General features: G+C 40.1%; 1 protein-coding gene across 2 annotated transcripts in view; it reads right to left on the bottom strand.

Moving 5' to 3' along the window:
* unc13c (unc-13 homolog C (C. elegans)) overlaps positions 1 to 19564 on the bottom strand; it is a 138463-nt gene that overhangs the window by 33242 nt on the left and 85657 nt on the right. For both annotated transcript variants that reach the window (XM_033619175.2, XM_078161087.1), the window contains exon 19: positions 2752 to 2878. In XM_033619175.2, the coding sequence (XP_033475066.1) occupies positions 2752 to 2878 (127 nt within the window). The remainder of the gene's footprint in view (positions 1 to 2751; positions 2879 to 19564) is intronic.

Below are 19564 nucleotides of genomic sequence, written 5' to 3'. Positions count from 1 at the left end.
TACACTTAATGAACAGGGAAAAGGCAACCAGATGGTGTTGGGAGAGGGAGACAAGCAAGAACGGAAAGAAACTGAAATGAATTAAGAGGTGCTGGATGTATTGGGTAGGCACTGCAAACACACCAAACAATACATTGAACTACCCTTTTACATTTGGGGAAAAAAAATATACAGCTTAAATTGTGTTTCTTGGTGCCACTGTGCTCAACAAGGCAGCCCACATGATGTGACAGGCAAAGTGCTGTCTGCCCCTCCCACCCCCAAAACCAAAACATTATACTCCAGTGAGACACCCTGGAAGGCACGCTACATGAAGTCAGGCTAGCAACGCCATTAAAAGACCAGAAGTAGAAGATCCTCAAATAACCTACAGGTCTGGTGCTTGGAATAGCTTTGTTTTAGTTGTGACTTAGGAGGGTGCTGGCAAGGGAGTGGTGGATAAAGAAACAACCATGTGTAACATGTGCTACACAAATGTAAGTTATATCAGTGGGAATACTTCAAATATGTCTACTTATTTATGCAAACCTTCCCCAGTGTGTCAATCGATATACAGTACAGGCCAAAAGTTTGGACACACCTTCTCATTCAATGCGTTTTCTTTATTTTCATGACTATTTACTTTGTAGATTCTCACTGAAGGCATCAAAACTATGAATGAACACATGTGGAGTTATGTACTTAACAAAAAAAGGTGAAATAACTGAAAACATGTTTTATATTCTAGTTTCTTCAAAATAGCCACCCTTTGCTCTGATTACTGCTTTGCACACTCTTGGCATTCTCTCGATGAGTTTCAAGAGGTAGTCACCTGAAATGGTTTTCCAACAGTCTTGAAGGAGTTCCCAGAGGTGTTTAGCACTTGTTGGCCCCTTTGCCTTCACTCTGTGGTCCAGCTCACCCCAAACCATCTCAATTGGGTTCAGGTCCGGTGACTGTGGAGGCCAGGTCATCTGCCGCAGCACTCCATCACTCTCCTTCTTGGTCAAATAGCCCTTACACAGCCTGGAGGTGTGTTTGGGGTCATTGTCCTGTTGAAAAATAAATGATCGTCCAACTAAACGCAAACCGGATGGGATGGCATGTCGCTGCAGGATGCTGTGGTAGCCATGCTGGTTCAGTGTGCCTTCAATTTTGAATAAATCCCCAACAGTGTCACCAGCAAAACACCCCCACACCATCACACCTCCTCCTCCATGCTTCACAGTGGGAACCAGGCATGTGGAATCCATCCATTCATCTTTTCTGCGTCTCACAAAGACACGGCGGTTGGAACCAAAGATCTCAAATTTGGACTCATCAGACCAAAGCACAGATTTCCACTGGTCTAATGTCCATTCCTTGTGTTTCTTGGCCCAAACAAATCTCTTCTGCTTGTTGCCTCTCCTTAGCAGTGGTTTCCTAGCAGCTATTTCACCATGAAGGCCTGATTGGCGCAGTCTCCTCTTAACAGTTGTTCTAGAGATGGGTCTGCTGCTAGAACTCTGTGTGGCATTCATCTGGTCTCTGATCTGAGCTGCTGTTAACTTGCCATTTCTGAGGCTGGTGACTCGGATGAACTTATCCTCAGAAGCAGAGATGACTCTTGGTCTTCCTTTCCTGGGTCGGTCCTCATGTGTGCCAGTTTCGTTATAGCGCTTGATGGTTTTTGCGACTCCACTTGGGGACACATTTAAAGTTTTTGCAATTTTCTGGACTGACTGACCTTCATTTCTTAAAGTAATGATGGCCACTCATTTTTCTTTAGTTAGCTGATTGGTTCTTGCCATAATATGAATTTTAACAGTTGTCCAATAGGGCTGTTGGCTGTGTATTAACCTGACTTCTGCACAACACAACTGATGGTCCCAACCCCATTGATAAAGCAAGAAATTCCACTAATTAACCCTGATAAGGCACACCTGTGAAGTGGAAACCATTTCAGGTGACTACCTCTTGAAGCTCATGGAGAGAATGCCAAGAGTGTGCAAAGCAGTAATCAGAGCAAAGGGTGGCTATTTTGAAGAAACTAGAATATAAAACATGTTTTCAGTTATTTCACCTTTTTTTGTTAAGTACATAACTCCACATGTGTTCATTCATAGTTTTGATGCCTTCAGTGAGAATCTACAATGTAAATAGTCATGAAAATAAAGAAAATGCATTGAATGAGAAGGTGTGTCCAAACTTTTGGCCTGTACTGTAACTAGACAAAAACAAAGAGGAATACACATGCTACATGCTTGTGTTATACCTGCATTATTTAGGCAGCTATTCCTATGTGATTTAAACAGGGAAAAAAATCACTACGGGGATTGCTACATTATAGCCACGGATATGAGCTCCGACTCTGTGAAGGGAAACACAGGCTTTACGAACATGCTTAATGGAATTAAGCCTTGTTACAATATCCCTCCATTTCCTGCTTTGTACAAAAAGCTAAAGCCAAAATTATGAGTTGAATACATTCAAAAATTGAAAAAAACAAGGAATTTTCTGTGGCATTCTTTTGTTTGTATTTGTGTATAACTGCTATATTACATTTAATATTTTCTAATGATGGGTCACCCAGGTAGGGTTGCAGAGATATACTGGTTTTAAGGTACACCATGATATAAAAGTTGACAGTTGGAGAATACACGATATACAGTACAACATCACTCCCTCTCGTGTGATAATGCTTAATTATATATTTAATCTCCCTGAAATTTCCCTGATAGTGTATGTTTCTACATGCACAGAACATGTGGGTAAAAATGAAAGGACACTTACAGAGAATACTCAGGCGGAACATCCTTGAAGGCCGGCAGGTCACGGACATACTCATTATGGAACCATTTGACCTTGAAGTGAAGATTCATGTATTCAGTACTTTTGCATAGGCGGTGCTTGTCATGCTCTGTAATGCAAAACATAAGAAGCACATGTTAGCATATAGAGTAACCACCGAAGCCACAGCTGTTAAACAGAGAAACCTTGTTTTGTAATATATGCGGAGTCGCACACACAGGAACACCTCTGCACTGATCACAAAGTATGTTAAATTGTAGGGCAACATCATTTTCATCAACACATTTTCAGTCTTTAATACAGTAAATGTGTTGCATGTACTCCTGGCAAAAAACAGCACCTCAGTTTCTTTGAACTGCGTCCTCCAAAAAACTCACAAGCACACATATACATACACACACAGTCACACACACACACACACACACACACACACTCACACACACACACACACTAATAGAAATGTACAAATATCTCAATAAGCATAAAAAAGACCTGGGTAGCATTGGTTGCTTTTAATCTGACACGTTAACAGGCTCAATTATGTACAGCCTTGAGCTATCAAAGAATAAGAAAATAAAACCAAGCATGTGAATGTGTCCAGCTCCCTTCAAAAGAAAGAAAGAAAGCCCTTGAATGACTGCAAACAAACTGAAGCTAAAATGGATTAGACTTTCATGTCAGCAGACAAGACTGCTGAGTCATTTAGTCCAGCTCACTGTAGACATTTCAGAACAATTAAACATTTCTATGGGATCCCCTGGAGATGGATGGTGATGGTGCAAGAGAGGGAGTGAGGAAAGAAGAGATGAGGGAAACAAAACCAGTGAAGTTGAATGAGACACAAAAGGACCATGACCAATGAGAAGAAAACTATTTTGCAACTGCAGTGCTGGATAAACTAAATTTTCTTTGCTACATTCTTGCAGATGAGACAATGGCACTGAGAAGAAAAAACAGAATGGACAGGGAAATATGGCAGCATAGAGGATCATGGGAGCAACTGTTACATTATGAAAATAAATACACATCAAAATTACTTAGAAAAGAGGTTATGTTTACCATGTTTACCCACCATATTAGTTTAGCATGAAAGCATGCTAACAATTGCTAATTAGCACTAAACACACAACTGAGTAAAAAATATGTTTTTTATGTTTTTCCATACTTTATGATGTGTATTATATGTAAATAAATGCTTTTAAACTCCAACTGTTAATATATACAGTAGGGGTGTAATGATTCACTGATCTGGTCTGATACATCGATTCCATGATCAACGATCCACTATCATTGATTCAACGTGAAAACATCGATCCATACCCTCATCTTTAGGATACGCTTTTATTTTGAAAGTCTGTGTCACCATCAAACAGCGACAGGCAGATGGCAAGCAGCCAAGAGAAAGACAATGAGGATAATGTTATTTACTCTGGAATAAATCAGTAGAGTGGAAACATTTGGGATTTTGGAGAAAATACATGTCAACAGACAGAGCATGTTTTCAGTTATTTCACCTTTTTTTGTTAAGTACATAACTCCACGTGTTCATTCATAGTTTTGATGCCTTCAGTGAGAATCTACAATGTAAATAGTCATGAAAATAAAGAAAACGCATTGAATGAGAAGGTGTGTCCAAACTTTTGGCCTGTACTGTACATTGGACGACGTTCCACTGTCAAACATCTCTGACCAAAGAGGATGCAATCTAACCAGTGCTACCTATACTTGTTTTATTTTCCATTGACATACTGAAATAAGACCTGAAAAGTACTTAAAAAAAGGTAATAATTTTATTTTGATGGCTTGTGTACTTGTGCACAGCCTTGTTTATTCACTGTGTTGGTATGGGTATAGTTATAGGTACTGGTATAGGTATAGAAGGTATGGTTTCCTCATGCAGAAAAGCTATACAGACCAGGAAATAATTAAAATTGAATTCAATGCTTTTCTAGACTGCGTGGGAACTTTGTGGTTTGTTCAAATGCTTAAAATGGCCTTTGTTTCCTGGCAAGTGACCTCTTGTGGCCATGCGAATAATGACTGCTGTCTGTCAGGGGCAGAGACGGAGGGTGGGCGGTTGGGCGGTTGGGCAGACAGCCTGTCTGACTTAGACACTGAAGACTGCGCATCCAATCTCCTACCACCAGTAAAAATTGAGTTCACTGAACCATGACCTTCCTCTGACCTTAGCCAAAAAGCCTTTATTGCATAAACCTAACCCAACCTCCACCACAGAGGCGGCAGCTTGAAAAACATTCAGATGTCTCGTGTCACATTCAGCATTGTCAGTCCGCATTTGTTTACATTATGGAGGTGTGTGAACACAAAGGCGTCCTCAATTGCACCGAACAATCACCTAATAAATGCTGTATGTGCATTGCATGACAAACCTCCCAAAACCTGAGGCAAGTCACCATGCTCTCTCCGTCCACCCCTCCCTGTGTGTATCTCTCAGTCTCTCCTCTCTGTGACTCTTCATTGTCTTGTTTCACTTTTTTGTCCAACCTCTTCTTTGTCATTTTGTATACTTTTTATTCAGTATGCAAATAGCCATACAATCCCTTTCTTTACGGCAGAGTGCGGATATCTATTTTTGGTTCAGCAGCTGTTACAGTTTTCCACAAATAAAACGTGGGAAGTGGTGAAGCTACATCTTTGAGACATTTTGAATTTGCCAGGTATGAACTCCGATCAACAAAATATGACTATACCTGGACACGAGGCTACAGAAGCAGGGAATTTAAAGGATTGCGATAGATTTCTTTTGAATTTTACAGCATATGCTTTTAAATGGTAAAGAAGAAATGAAGACACGCATATTCACACACTGTTTTGCGGATACAGGATTCATACATTCATGCAACATCAAAGACATGTTTAAATCCAGGCATTGCACCCTGGCTGTCGTGCCTTAATCCTGATAAGAACCTTGGTGCCTGCTCTGATGAATAGTGCATAGCCTGCCAGCCTTTGCTCCTCTCTAAGCTTGGAGGAAAAATATTTACATATGTGTAATTAACATATTTACCTGTGTGGATAATGTTTTCAAATGCACAATGCAAAATTTTACTTCTTGGAAAGGAGCAGATAATGAGTGCTACACTTACGTCAGTCTGTTCTATTAGTGACTGCTGCTGAGGGTAACTTTAGAATTAGGATCAAATTTTTAGTTGTGTACAAAAAACGAGTGTCTCAAGGATTAAAGATGAATCATTCAAGGCACTGGACTAGTTTGACAGTGTTAGTATCGCCTGAGAATATGTCTCTGATGCACAGACCTGTGTTACTTCTCAGTATGGCAGAAACAGTAGGTGTGAAGACAAATACTGTATAAGACAATCTGGATAGCTGCATTAGCTACCACAGCTTCACACATACTGTAGGTATGAGTGGCAGAAACAGAACCTTAAATTGGCAGAAAATCACACTACAGTGGTCTGAGAGGAAGGCATCACAAAACAGCACAGAGACACATCTTTAAATAACCCACAATATGAGAAATACCATTCTTTTTGTGTTAAGCAGCGAGCCCATTTATTTAAAGTCATTTTCTCCACTTGTACAGTAAATGCCTGAGGTGGAGTCTGTATAACTTGCACATAAAGATTTGAACATCTTTACACAAATCCCAGGAGCTAGGGGACTGTTCAAAGTTTTGCAAAGTCTTGCCTATAGCTGATAGGAAAAGACACAATGATACCAACACCTCAGGGTTATTGTCGTTTGGAGCCAAACACGGGAAAACAGCAGGGATCACTGCTTTCATCACCTAACCTTAATGGCCAAAGTGGTTTTGATGGCTGAAATTGCCCAGAGATTTAAGGTTCCACCTGGATTCATGCGGTCAGTCTGTGTCGCTGAAGGAGCAGGTGTTTTCAACGCTGTGAATATTTAGTGGAGATTGTTTTACTACAAAGGACCTGCAGCTACTCTACCGCAGAGGCTGCGTGATATCTGAGCAGAGGGATCCACTGTGGCAGTGCCACTTTAATAACTGAGCTGGCACTGCAAGGCAGCTTATACACATACAGGATGGACACACACACATACACACACACACAATCACAGTTTGTCAACCTTTCTGCCCTAAGCTCTGACTGCAGTCGCTGCACACACACACACACCCTTACTGTCACACACTCACAGTCACCTAAAGGAAGCAGATGGAGGTCAGTTGGGAGACAGAAAAGTTGAGGTCAGCAGGTGTTTTGTTTGGTGCTGTCAGACAGGTTCTGCTAGCTTGCTGTATGTGAGTGTTTGCAGAGTGTGTGTGTGTGCATTACATCCACTCAGACACATGTACTGTATACAGTAAACCTGTACATAATCAATGTAGTAAGCTGCGACTGCCCCAAATAAGAATGAGTTGCTGTTTCCAAAAATAACACATTACAGCTTGAAGTTCTTATTGACTCCCATAAACCCATCCTTTATAGGTGGGGTAAAAATCAATACAGTGACAATATCGTGACATTTGTGTGGCAGTATTGTGTCAATACACTGATGCCAAGTATTGATTTCTTTTGACTTACATAAATTATTTATTGCAAATACAAATTTAACTTTTGGTAGCCTGATAGAATAATAGAATCAATTGCTTTTTAACTAAATATATTTTGCTGCAATAAAAGTGATTGAAGTGAATTAAACAGACTGAAAACTTTATCTTATTCGATAAAACAGATGATGACAAAGTTTTCTTTTTGGGACATATTTTGCAGTTGAAAAAAGGTAATAATCACAACTTATATCAATATATTTTATTGCAATACTCAGCATATACGTAGCAAAAGCTTCAAGTCACAATAATACTGTATCGTGGTTTAAATATGATAATATCATATAACGGTAGAAGTGATTCCTACGCCTGCCACTTTTATGCAAAAATATGAATGACATGCACTTAAGTAAAAAAAAAAACCTGGAAATAAATTAGCATTTTACCACTCCCAGCTCCCTCATCTCAAAGTCAATGACCTCTTTGGTTGGATGCCTGAAATAAGGTTTGTGGTTAACACAAGCTTAGGAGATTTTCATGTTTTGTTGTACGACATAAAATACGTCAGTAAATACCCCACTTGTGAATTTTGAAGCCTTTGTGTGTCTTAAAAAAAGGCAATTGTTAACAAGTTGCCAAATGAGACTACACAACGTCATCACACCGAACACTGCTTCATAGCCTTGTTGTGGTGGCAACGTTGAAGTCATAGGCGTCATTTAGGTATGGCGAGGTATGGCAGCTGCCATACCTTGGAATCGGGAGAAAAAAAATGAGAGGTTCTGTAGTCATCTTACTTGTGAGTGTCCTTCATATTTGTTGCAAGTGATCAGATGTGATATGTTAGATAGTCCGAGGTGCACTGGCTGGTTGTTTTCATTGTATTGCACTTAAATAGGTCAATAATATGCTCATCAGTGAATACGAGTGTTAGTGAATACGAGTGTTATTGAATCAAATTGTTCGCCACTTCGTTCCACTATGAGTTATGTGAGTTATCTGTGTGTTGTAAAAGCATTTTGCTCTGCTGCTGTAGACAGCCTGTCTAAATGATGTCTTGAAGCCCGTCTGATTTTATGTGGGGTTTTTTTCTTCATGTCGGCATGTTAAGCTTGTATTTTCGGTCTCTGGAGACACCCCAATAAATTCGCCTATACAGTATTGTACCAAATTGGCCTTTGTTTTACTGTGTTTCATACACCCGACCCCTTGGTTATCTTCTAGAAATGAGCTTGTAATTAATTAATTTTTTTTCTTTCTGTGAAGTTCAACACATGACTAATAATAATTAAACGTCCGCTCGCTATCCGTGGTGGTGAAATATGTGCCGAAATAGGTCCGATGTTTTCACTGCTCTCACCAAGTCGTGCATTACATGCAGACATGAGGTATTATGAATGTGAGAAACAGCTTCATGTCCTTTGAAACAGTTTTCAATAGCATAGTATGTACTTCTGACAGGTCAAAGACCAAAGTGAAGTTTTATATAAGTTCATATTTCTGAAACTCCATCATCAGTAGCATTTACTTTGTACTTCTGGTGATTGCATTTACACTACAGATGTAAACTTGTACGAATCATAAATGTTTGTTCGCCACAGAGTTTTTTTCCTGCAATAATCCAAAACCCAATGGAAAAATCCCATGGGCTTTTTGAAGCGGGAACCAGGGTGATGCTAACCGGCCTTCAGAAAAATGTCATCCCTACAGCACTTTATTGTGCAAAACAAAATCTATGAAAGGAGATTTATCTACTAAGTACAAACAGTATGAAAGAAGTCGGAGCTGTCTCAAGCTTTGCACTGTGCACTTTGTTCTTTTGTACACTGCAGTAACAACAACAATCTACTGTGCTGAGAATTTTGCAATCCTTAGATCAAAACTATTAGTGGGGATAAAAGTATGTTTGTTCTGACAGTGGTATTAGAGGAAAGCTCATGCTAAGCACAAATCCTTGGGAGATCATGAATGTTCCATGCAAGTAAACATCTTCCCATTATATATTTCTTGTCTACAAGTGAGAAAGGTCAGAGTCACAAAAGATATCAGGATACATACTTGAAGCAGCATGCTGAGTACATGCCATTGGTTCAGATCAGCATCACTGACGCACTGACTATTGAATACACATGTACTCTGACACACAACGTTCTATTTTTTGTTCAACTGCATTTTATTTGCTAAATGGGATGGTTCATGGTGCCAGACGAAAATCTTTCTGCAATAACACTTTTCTTTGAAACTTCTAAATCTGTGGTATGAAGACAGAAATATTTGCCAGAGGTTAAAAGACTGTTAAGTTCTCGAAAAGCTTCTGTCCTTCAAAAACTCTTCATTTTAGGAGCCAAAGAGCTCATATCCTCTCTGTAGAGAATGGAAGCACAGATGGACAGAATGTGCTTCTTGGCACACACTCTGAATGAGAGCAAAAGGATATAATTTTCCATTGCCTGGTTCTCAATGTGATTGTTTGAATAGAGGAGAGAATCTGAGGGAAATGAGGCCACAGGGGGCAGTGTTTTAAAAAGATTCCAATAAAACATACAGAAGCTCCCTGACTTCAGAATGAGTCATCTGTTTTTCTTTTTCTTTTCTTTCTTTTTTAATTTTTTGACAAAATGGTTTTTAAATTTTTCATATCTAAGAATTCCGGCTGAAAGTGTTGGAGACGACAGACAGTTCTTGTGTTTTCAAACACAGTCAAAGCCTCCTTAAAAAAAACTAATTACAGGCTGTCGAACTTCAGTGTCATTAAATTATCATCCATTGATGAATTTCATTTCCGTGACAGGAATTATTTTGTATTGAGGTGTCAGTTTTTTCAAATGGGTATGGCAATTCATATTTATTTATGCTGTTTATGCAAATCTAGCCTTCTGGGACCTCTGTGTGGTCTCACATGGATTGACATGTTAAAAAAGCATTTAACATGCTGTTCATGTGCAGGCTATTCTTGTAGCATCACAAAGACTAGACCAAGCAACACTACAATGTGTTATATTACTGACCTTGAAATATGCTTTATTCATTCATAAGGCATTTTTGTGGCCTGCACAGTATGAATGATGCAAAGGTTTGAAGAGGGACACAATGCATTGACAAAAACCGTGAGGACCAGTCCATCTGTGCTGTCATGGTCATATGGAATATTTTTAGAAATAAGACTTTGACTGCACATTCTTCAACTAAACAAACAAAAAGGCAAGTTTAATGTAATTCTAGCAGAAGTGCTGGTGAGTCTGAGTCCGTAATGAGCTAAAGATTTTCACGAAAAAACACTCTTCTGCCTAGATCACTGAAGTCTCTCACCACCCTTCTCCTCTTTCTATTTTCAGCCAAAATTACCAGGTTACCGGCTGCAACAGCTGTGTGCCTCATCGCCTTCTCTCCAACAGGTTTTATTGTTGCATTGTTAACCGCAATATGATGTGATACAGCAGAATTATGACTGTAATTGGTTTGGTAAAATTAGATCCTGATGAGGGTACAACCTACGCTTCATCTTTTTTAAAACAGGTCTTCAGCAGTGCCTCTCTTCCAAATTGCATTATAATAGTTAATTTTCTGTTGATGCAATCATGCAAATGGCTTGCGGTGCCATATATTCACACCTTGCCACTCACCACTTTCTGGACAACAACAGTATGACTGGAGAAGTCAGCCTGGTCTCTCTTCTTCATTTAGTGAGACATTTTCATTACGGGCAACCATGATTGGTACAGCTGTTTAATAGATAATGTAGCTGGCTGAGAAGATAATGATTAATTACCACACCCATCCCATTTGTATTCCACTTCATCTACACTTCTACTAATAAATTAAACATATATAAACAAAAGTATCAAGCCAGCTTGAATGCGCACCTATTGTATGTGCACATATAATGTAGCATCTCAATAAGGCTGTTAAAATACGGCCCCCATATCTCTGTGTGCATGTGTGTTACATTATGCATATGTGTGCGTGCATACACAGTTGTATGTGTGTGCCTTTGTTGCCCTGCTGGTGGTAAACAGTGTGGGCGGTCCTGAGGGAGGAGTAGGCTCAAGGTCCCTGGTGAGGATGTCATCTTGTCTGACTCGGCCCATAGGGACAGACAAACTCACGGGAGACTCACTCACTCTGCCTCATTGATTTAAATGCCATGGATATTCTGATGAACAGGGCCGCAGCAGTTCCATACTCTAATTATTAATATTCAGTGAATATATCTATAGGAGCGTGTGGTTGGACAGGTTTGTCTGAGACAAAAGACTAGAGAGTGGCAGTCGAGGCCACTATAGTTCTCTCTGTGACATAATTCCTTCATCTTAGCTTCTGACCCAGTTCTGTCAGAGGGCCTCCTAAGCTGTATAACAGGGGCCTACTGACATAGCTCTGCTATAACACCAGAGCCCACAGAGACACTAACTCCTGTTGATGTGACTCCAACATATAATGCATTAGGACACAATCTTATGACTTACTAATGTAAGAGTCCACTCTTCAGTGTAGCGACTCACCATTGCAGTGTATTTTTAATACATTTTCCACTGTAAAATTTATCATTTGGGAAATCTCTTGCTTAAAATAAACCATTATAATCTTTGAGCATAATGTAATTCAAGTGGTTTGCACCTCCTCTTGGCTCTGTTTACATGTTTTAGAAAATCTAGCTTTTGATGGGAGACTTTGGCCAATCACAGGTCATTTCAGAGAGAGGGTGTTCCTACTGGCTGCTTTACAAATGCAATTGAGGGTGCACATCCCATCGGTGAAAGTCTGATTCAATAGCGGAGAATCCTGCAGTGAAAGTTGCCATTCTAGCATCGGCAACAACTGCCTACACTGCAAACAGGAAGACAGACTTATTAAAGGGAGTTGCACAATAAACAACATAAAATTTATGTCAATATTGGTGAAGCATATCAGAGATGGAGAGTAAATGTTACAGTTTAGCCTTCTGCTAACAGAGGTCAAAGGCTTATGGCTGGGGCCTCAAGGTCAAGTTTATGTTGCCAACATTAGCTAGAGCCTTGAATCACAGTGTGTCCTCCGCTTCACTCCCCACCACTACAGACTACCTTGACAGGAGGAAAGCAGGCAGCAGCTACGGAGAAGGAAGCCAGTCAGCAGCCGCATCAAACCAATCCAGCTGACACAAACCTCGCTGCCGCTGGCCAACAGCCTGCTGTGACACCCAGGAGTTCGCACTGGGGGGTTCACACTGGCTTATGTGGGATTTATACCCTGCATCAAATTGACACAGACCTTACAGCGTAGGCTCTGCGTCACACATAAAGCCTTCAATGTAACCTACGCCGTAGCCTGACATTCACCTTCCCAGAAATGTAACTACACGTCGTGGCGACACAGACCTCCTGTCTATTTTTGTAAGCTGAAACCACTTCCCTCATTGGAAACTTTCATTTCACAGATAAGAAACAACAAAATGTGAAGACAATAAAGCCTCCACAAAGAAGCATTTAAGTCTTGTAGGTGATTTATTCTTCAGGGATTTATCCTGGCTTTTTTGAGCAGAGGAAAGTTGTTTTGTTGTTGTTTTGTCAGTGAACCTTGTGAGTTGTAATGGAGTCGAATTTTGTAACAATATCTTTGGTATATGTTGCTGTTCTCCCTAGCCTTATATGAGTAGAGGAAAAGTCTGCTAGCCACTAGGCTAATTTATACAATGCAAAATGCCATAGGCTTGTGCTAATAACATTAGCATGTTGTATTTGTGGGGAAAATATGTCCAGCAAAAGACAAGTGCTTTGTCTGTGAATGCTGCGAGTTATAGTGAAGCTGATTTGTGTATATGTGTTTGACGCTGACGCTATTAAGCCATGTTTAACGTGTGTTTTGGATGTGTTTTAAATCAACTAAACTTTACAGCATTTCACAGAAACCTCCACTGCCAACTAGTGTTTTGGAGGTGTAATGCAGAGTAATACAGACACACCACCGCACAAGTATAAATGCTCACAATGGTGTAGGCCACATGTGTAGGTTACGTTGTAGGCTCTGCATAGAGCTGATGCACAAGTATAAATCCCACTTTAATTTGAGCTGCAACAGCTGCCAACCAAAGGTCCATCTCCCAAGCTGCTGCCAGCTTTCCTCCTAGTGAAGCAAATCACAGTGAGGCGATTTCTGCTTACCCCGGCTATCAATATCAAAAGCCATATGCTGTTAGCTGAGGTACAGCGAGATCAGAATTAATGCTACTGTACCCTGAAAACTGCAAAATAGGCAGCAGAAACTAACAGTTGGAGAACAGACTAACTTATTAAGATCACACTGAAGGATCCAACGCAACCTTTAGCCCTGCCCCAGCCACGTAAACAACGCCTATCTGCGGTGGCAGAACTCCCCTTGCAGAGGTACATTAATTGAAATTCAATTAAAATATTCTATGGAGTGAAGCTGTTCCAACAGGCTGAAGAAGAGTTAATGGGCTGCTGGAGCATTGGATCTTTAATGACATGCTCCAGAGACCGCAGCTATTAAACAGCTACACAGTGAATATACAGCATGTACTGTAGAACTTCATCACACTAGTAAGTCTAGTAGCAGCACTGCTTTTTCTCTTCTTGATAAGGTATCATGGTTTGTTGCTAACACACAGTGAAGGTATTGATATTAACCCTTTATTAAGGCACAGTCTTGATTCAGGTGACATGGGGATCTCCTTCCCTTTTAGCAGCTAGTGATATGCTCTGTTTATCTTATGTGGAGGTTTGGTGAGCCAGCTCCACACCACCTGACCACTGACATCTATTTGAGTCTTAACGCAAATTAGGACATAGACCTGTCTGTAAGTGATCATATAAAATGATAATGATGATTGATAAGTGTTTAAAAAACTAATGTTACGAATAGAGAGTGACCTTTATCATGTAGGTAACTGAATTGAATGAATGAGTGAATGATGTCAACCACAGCCATTCACTCTCTCATGTCCTCCTCCTCCTCCTCCTTCTCTTGCTTCTTATTTTATCCTCTCTCTTTTTGTCTTCCCTCCTACCTCTCTGTTGCTCTCCTCCTCTCTCCCTCTCACACATTCAGAGATTCACGGATGCTAAAATTAGCAGCATCCATTTCTGCACCAGCACTGGCACCGAAGGCCTCCGAGCAGGAAGCAGGGGATGCATCAATGACTTCATTAAGTAATGCACGTGCACATGTGTGCGCACACACCTACACACACAGAGTCCTCTTTTATTCTCATTCATTCTTTCATACTTACGTGCACGGCTCAACGCTTGCATGGCTGCACACACAAACATGCCTGCATGCACACACACACAAACGGAGAAACCAACAAAGCAGGACATGCTGGCCCGCCTCCTTCAGGGTGTCTATGTCAGCCACCCCACCAGTTATGAGTGCCTTCTTATATAAACAGGTCACTCTGAGTTACTTCCATTTGTCTGAAAGACGGGAAGCAACCTGGACTGGCTCAGTATAGCAACGGGACTCCTACCACCTCATTATTGTTATTCACTGTGTGAAAGCAAAAGCAGTACATGTACAAATGGAGGAATATGCACACACACAGTGCATGATGCATATGCACAGCATGCTACTGACAGTATTTGACAGTATGATGGGGGAGAGGAGACGTCACACCAGGGAATTAAAGAAGACTTCCTGGGCACTTTTCTTTCACAACAGATGCAACACATTGGGTGCGTTTGTAAACAGTCACTCTGAGCACCAGAGCGCACTCCGGCACACAATGTACTTTTGTAAATTCGGTGCGCTGTTGAAATATACTGTACCACACTCTTGAAGGGGAAGAAGGAACTCTGAGGAGCGTCAAAACACAGTGAACGTGTGATCAACAGCTGGCATAGCAGGAACTGTACTCGCAAAATGCAACAACTGGACTAGAAGTTTTTAAGTAACTTATTTGTCATACGATTTAATAAAACATTAAGTTAGCTAGGTAACATTTAACTAACTCCTCATATTAGCTTAAAGTCTACATTTCTAACTTATTTTCATAGTCATAATATTACAGTCTACATTATGTCTCATCGTGATCATCTCTTGATCTCTCGTCCTCCTCATTACACTGCTACATTTTTTATTATACATATTGATAGGGAAGATTTTCTTTAATTCATTTTAATGTAACGGTTTATTTATTCATATGGAAATAGAACGCTCTTTTTCTTCGAACCACAGCACTCTCATTTTAGAGTAGAGTGTCAAATTGGATTTACGAATGCACCAACTGAATCAAAGATGACCTCAGCAATCAGTTGCTGGTGTCCCATTAACAATTTCTCGCCTGTGTACGTGCAGCCCAATGATTGTTTCGTGACTGATCTATGTAGAAAGCAGTGAGCCATTATTAGACTAATTAAATCCTGTGTGGTTTCAATGGGTTTTTTTCTCCATATAACCAATCATGTTCTTTTCTGTAGCCACTCTGTTTTTATAGACTTCTAACACAGACACACCAGCATGCACCAGATACATGTGTCTATAACCAGACCAATTTAAAGAACAATTCACTTTTTCTAATAATAATAATAATATACTACTCCGACTACTAATACTATTGCTATTACTACTACTACTACTACTAATAATAATAACATACTTACTTTTTTATCCACTTGAAAAACTGATATATAGCCACACTAGTTACACAGCAGCAATGCATTCTGACAGGCACGTGCACAAATAGACCCCAGGTGGTTTTTTTTTTTTTTTTTTTTTTTTTAGATATCTTTTAATAATTTTATATTTTAGTGTTTATGTTTGCCACGTGGCATCAAATCTCAAATAAAAGCGAAAACTACACCTGAGTTGAGCCCCTGATTCTCTCTTTTCACAGCCACCACAGTTAACATACTAAAATCAAGCGCCCTGCAGAGCAGCATAAACGTCTCCCTGATCTTCACTCATGGACAGCCAGGTGATGATGGTGTTTGCCCCAAGCCTCCACATTGTTTGTCAATGTTGTGAAATTAAAGCACTATTAAAAGATCTCAATACAGCCAGTCTAGCTCAGGCAACAACCCACCATTAAACCTAATGACAACTAAGCTAGTCTGGCATAAAATCACACCGTCTCCCACCAACTCTGTCAGATTCATGTTCGCCAGCTGCTGGGTGCGAGCAAAGACAGATACTTAATTGCTTTCCCATTTTCATCTGTGTTTATAAACCAAAACTCAACATGAAATACTGTCTATGTTTCCCACACAGTGGCTCTGATAATTCATTTAAACAAATCTGACATGCGGTTTGCTGCCACAAGAAAATGCTGTGCACAAAGAGCGCAGGAGGAGGAGATGAGGAGAGGTTAGTGCAGAGCTGCAGCCTCTGCACATGTCTGTTCTCTTCTGGTGAGGAGAGGAGAGGAGAGGAGAGGAGAGGAGAGGAGAGGAGACTTAGCCTTACTGTCTAATTCGGAAGGTAGATGGTTGGTTCATTACTTAATTTAATCAGAAAACCGCATTTTTCAGTTTTGTGTGTTTTGTGTGTTTGAATGTTTTTTATTATTTTATAGACTACTAGAGCGTGCACAATGTGGCGTTGTTTTCCTTGTTGTTAGCTGTTATAAATAAATGATAAACGTAGAAAGTGAATGTGTAACAGCAGCTAGGTGCATAAATATATCTTATTTATGAGGTATTAAGACGCCTTATAAGTAAGATATACAGACATTTACCCTGCTCCTTATACCTTAATTACACATATGTAGGCCTCAAGAGCCCTTTTGGTGGCAACAGATACAAAGAAACCTACTGACATGGCACGCTTTGCTAGCTTATAAAAAAATAACACAAATGAAAAGGATGCCCTTTTTCATTTAAAATAAAAACAAAAACCATCTGAATGATACACATTCTCATCACCACCACCACCACCATCATCATCATCATCATCATCATCGTCATCATCATCAACAAAAACTATACTTTCATACTTGTGATATTAAGTGTGAGTCATACACAGGATCAGCAAATACTGGCTTCCAGGTTACAGCTGGCACCATCTGTTTTTTATGTGATTAAACAGTCCATACAGTAAAGCACATTATGCAGTTTAACGTGCATGCTTGCACCACACTGTTATGCAGTTTATGAGCTGTCAAACCCTCCTTCATTTAACTTCTAGCTTGTCTCTGACAAACCAAACCTAGAACTCCCGACAGCTAGTAGGACCAACAAGAAATGAGCAATAATTCATACAAAGTGCTCCTTTGAGGAACATGACAATCATGTCCTCCTCCTGGCATGTGTCCCTGTGGGCGGGCAGTGATGTACTGACAAGATGAAGCAAGAGGAGGCAAATCAGGGGAAGAGGGTTCAGGCTCAAGGAGCGAGAAAGGGGGTATATGTGACTGAGTGCATCCATGAATCTTGTCTCCTCTTGTAACACGGACACCCTCAGGCAAATCAGACATAAACACACACACACACACACACACACACACAGCCCAAACCTGCTGTGACAGCAGTCAGTAACACCCTAGGTGGTCACATGCCCAGCTGCCCTTACTCAGATGTACACACATACACACAGTTACAACTGCTCTGTGTGTCCCTCTCCTTCTCTTTATTGATCTACTTAACTGTGCATATTATCCTTCATAAAAGGGAAAACACTAGTGATCTAAATAGTTATTGTGCTATCATGAAGCTGTGCTGTTTAGCCTAAAGTGTTGTAATCTTTTGAAAGTAATAAACCTGTAGTGCTGCTTTTGTTTAGGTTATCACTTGGTTCAATAACTCCCATAATAAACAGCGTAAGGAAACCGACGTTGGGGCACCCACAAGACTTCACAGACTCAACCGCTCCCCCCTCCACAGCACGCCAGCTGGTTTCATTCTGCTGGAAAGTCTGGGAGTTGCAAAATGAAAGTTCGGGGCCCCAGGAGAAATGTCTGCATGATTCGCTGCTAAGAAGGGAGGCAATGAACTCCCCTCACAGGTGACCCGCTGGGCAGTGGTAAGAACCGATGTCGAATAGGAGATTTAATTACCTTGATCTTAATTTAGGATTCCTTCGTTCCCGATTTATCTTCACATAGGCCTACTCCCTCACTATCGCCAAATCAAATAACCCACAAACGTGTTACTTCTTGTTTAATCCATTGTACATACTGGTGATTTTGTGTTATTTCATATTATCCTCATTCATTTATTCAGTTGTTACCCATTTAGGTTAAATACATTTTCATTTATCACCAAGTCGTTGTCTGTGGATATTTCTTTTGAGCAGGAATTAAGATCACTGTATGGAGAATTCATAACCCATATATTGAGATTGATTCATTATTCATAAGTGTGCTGACGAATTAAAAATTGGTTTATGGAGTTATTAATTTGATTAGTCGCTTCCCTCATTAGGTGGGTGGTGCCCCAAACTTTATTACGAGTGCAAACATTCTCAAAAAGGTATTTGCCCTACATTTAACACTATTTATGGAGCTAACATTGTTTACTAGCCACCGACTCAGCCACCTCCATGTTGAGAACTATCCATGCAGCTCATATGCTCTGAATTTCGCATGGAGCCCCTTTAAATTTTGTTTACATTTTTGGGATTGATAATGCTTTGTTCACATTCACAGTAAAAACATTGCAGCTGAAGCTCAGCTTTTGGTGTGCAAAACACACATGTTCCAGCTCTGGCTTTGTGATGATAGCTTACGAACCAGTAATTGTTCGTTAATAAAATGTTGGACTAGTATAATTTCTAGAGCCAGACTGCTTAATTACTACAATCCGCTACCCTTAATTTTACAGAATTTCTGTTGGCTGGATTTTGTGCAAAATCTGGTTTGTGTTACAAAACAAGACATACAGAAATCACTCCCCTCTTCAGCACAAACACAGACACAGTTTCAGGGAGTGTTGCATTGCCAGATGATGAAACAAGGTTGATGGAAGAATTATTTTCACAATGTTTTTTATCTTTGGGGAAAAGGAAGGAGATGAGGTAACATGTAACAATATCCTATTTATGACAGAAGGCAATGGAAGTCTGAGAATATTTAACTTTAACATAACCACTGATGTGAGACAGAGGCTACTGATAGTCTTGACTGTTGCCTCATTTGTTTTCAGTAAATACTACACCAAGATAACACAGTTTATTTTATCTTAAGGATATGGTGAATGTTAAAAATTATACTCATGGAATTGTGAGAAAAAGTCAGGATCAGTGATTCAATGTAAATCTGAGTACCCATAATCCAGACATCTTGCCACTATATAGCTGCTCATCACCTCAACACAGAAACACACATCCATATGTGCACACACACTTGTGAAGCTGCCTGTCTCATTA

This window comes from Epinephelus lanceolatus, chromosome 2, assembly GCF_041903045.1.
Source record: "Epinephelus lanceolatus isolate andai-2023 chromosome 2, ASM4190304v1, whole genome shotgun sequence".
Lineage (NCBI taxonomy): Eukaryota > Metazoa > Chordata > Actinopteri > Perciformes > Serranidae > Epinephelus > Epinephelus lanceolatus.
This window is presented reverse-complemented; position numbering and strand designations above follow the sequence as displayed.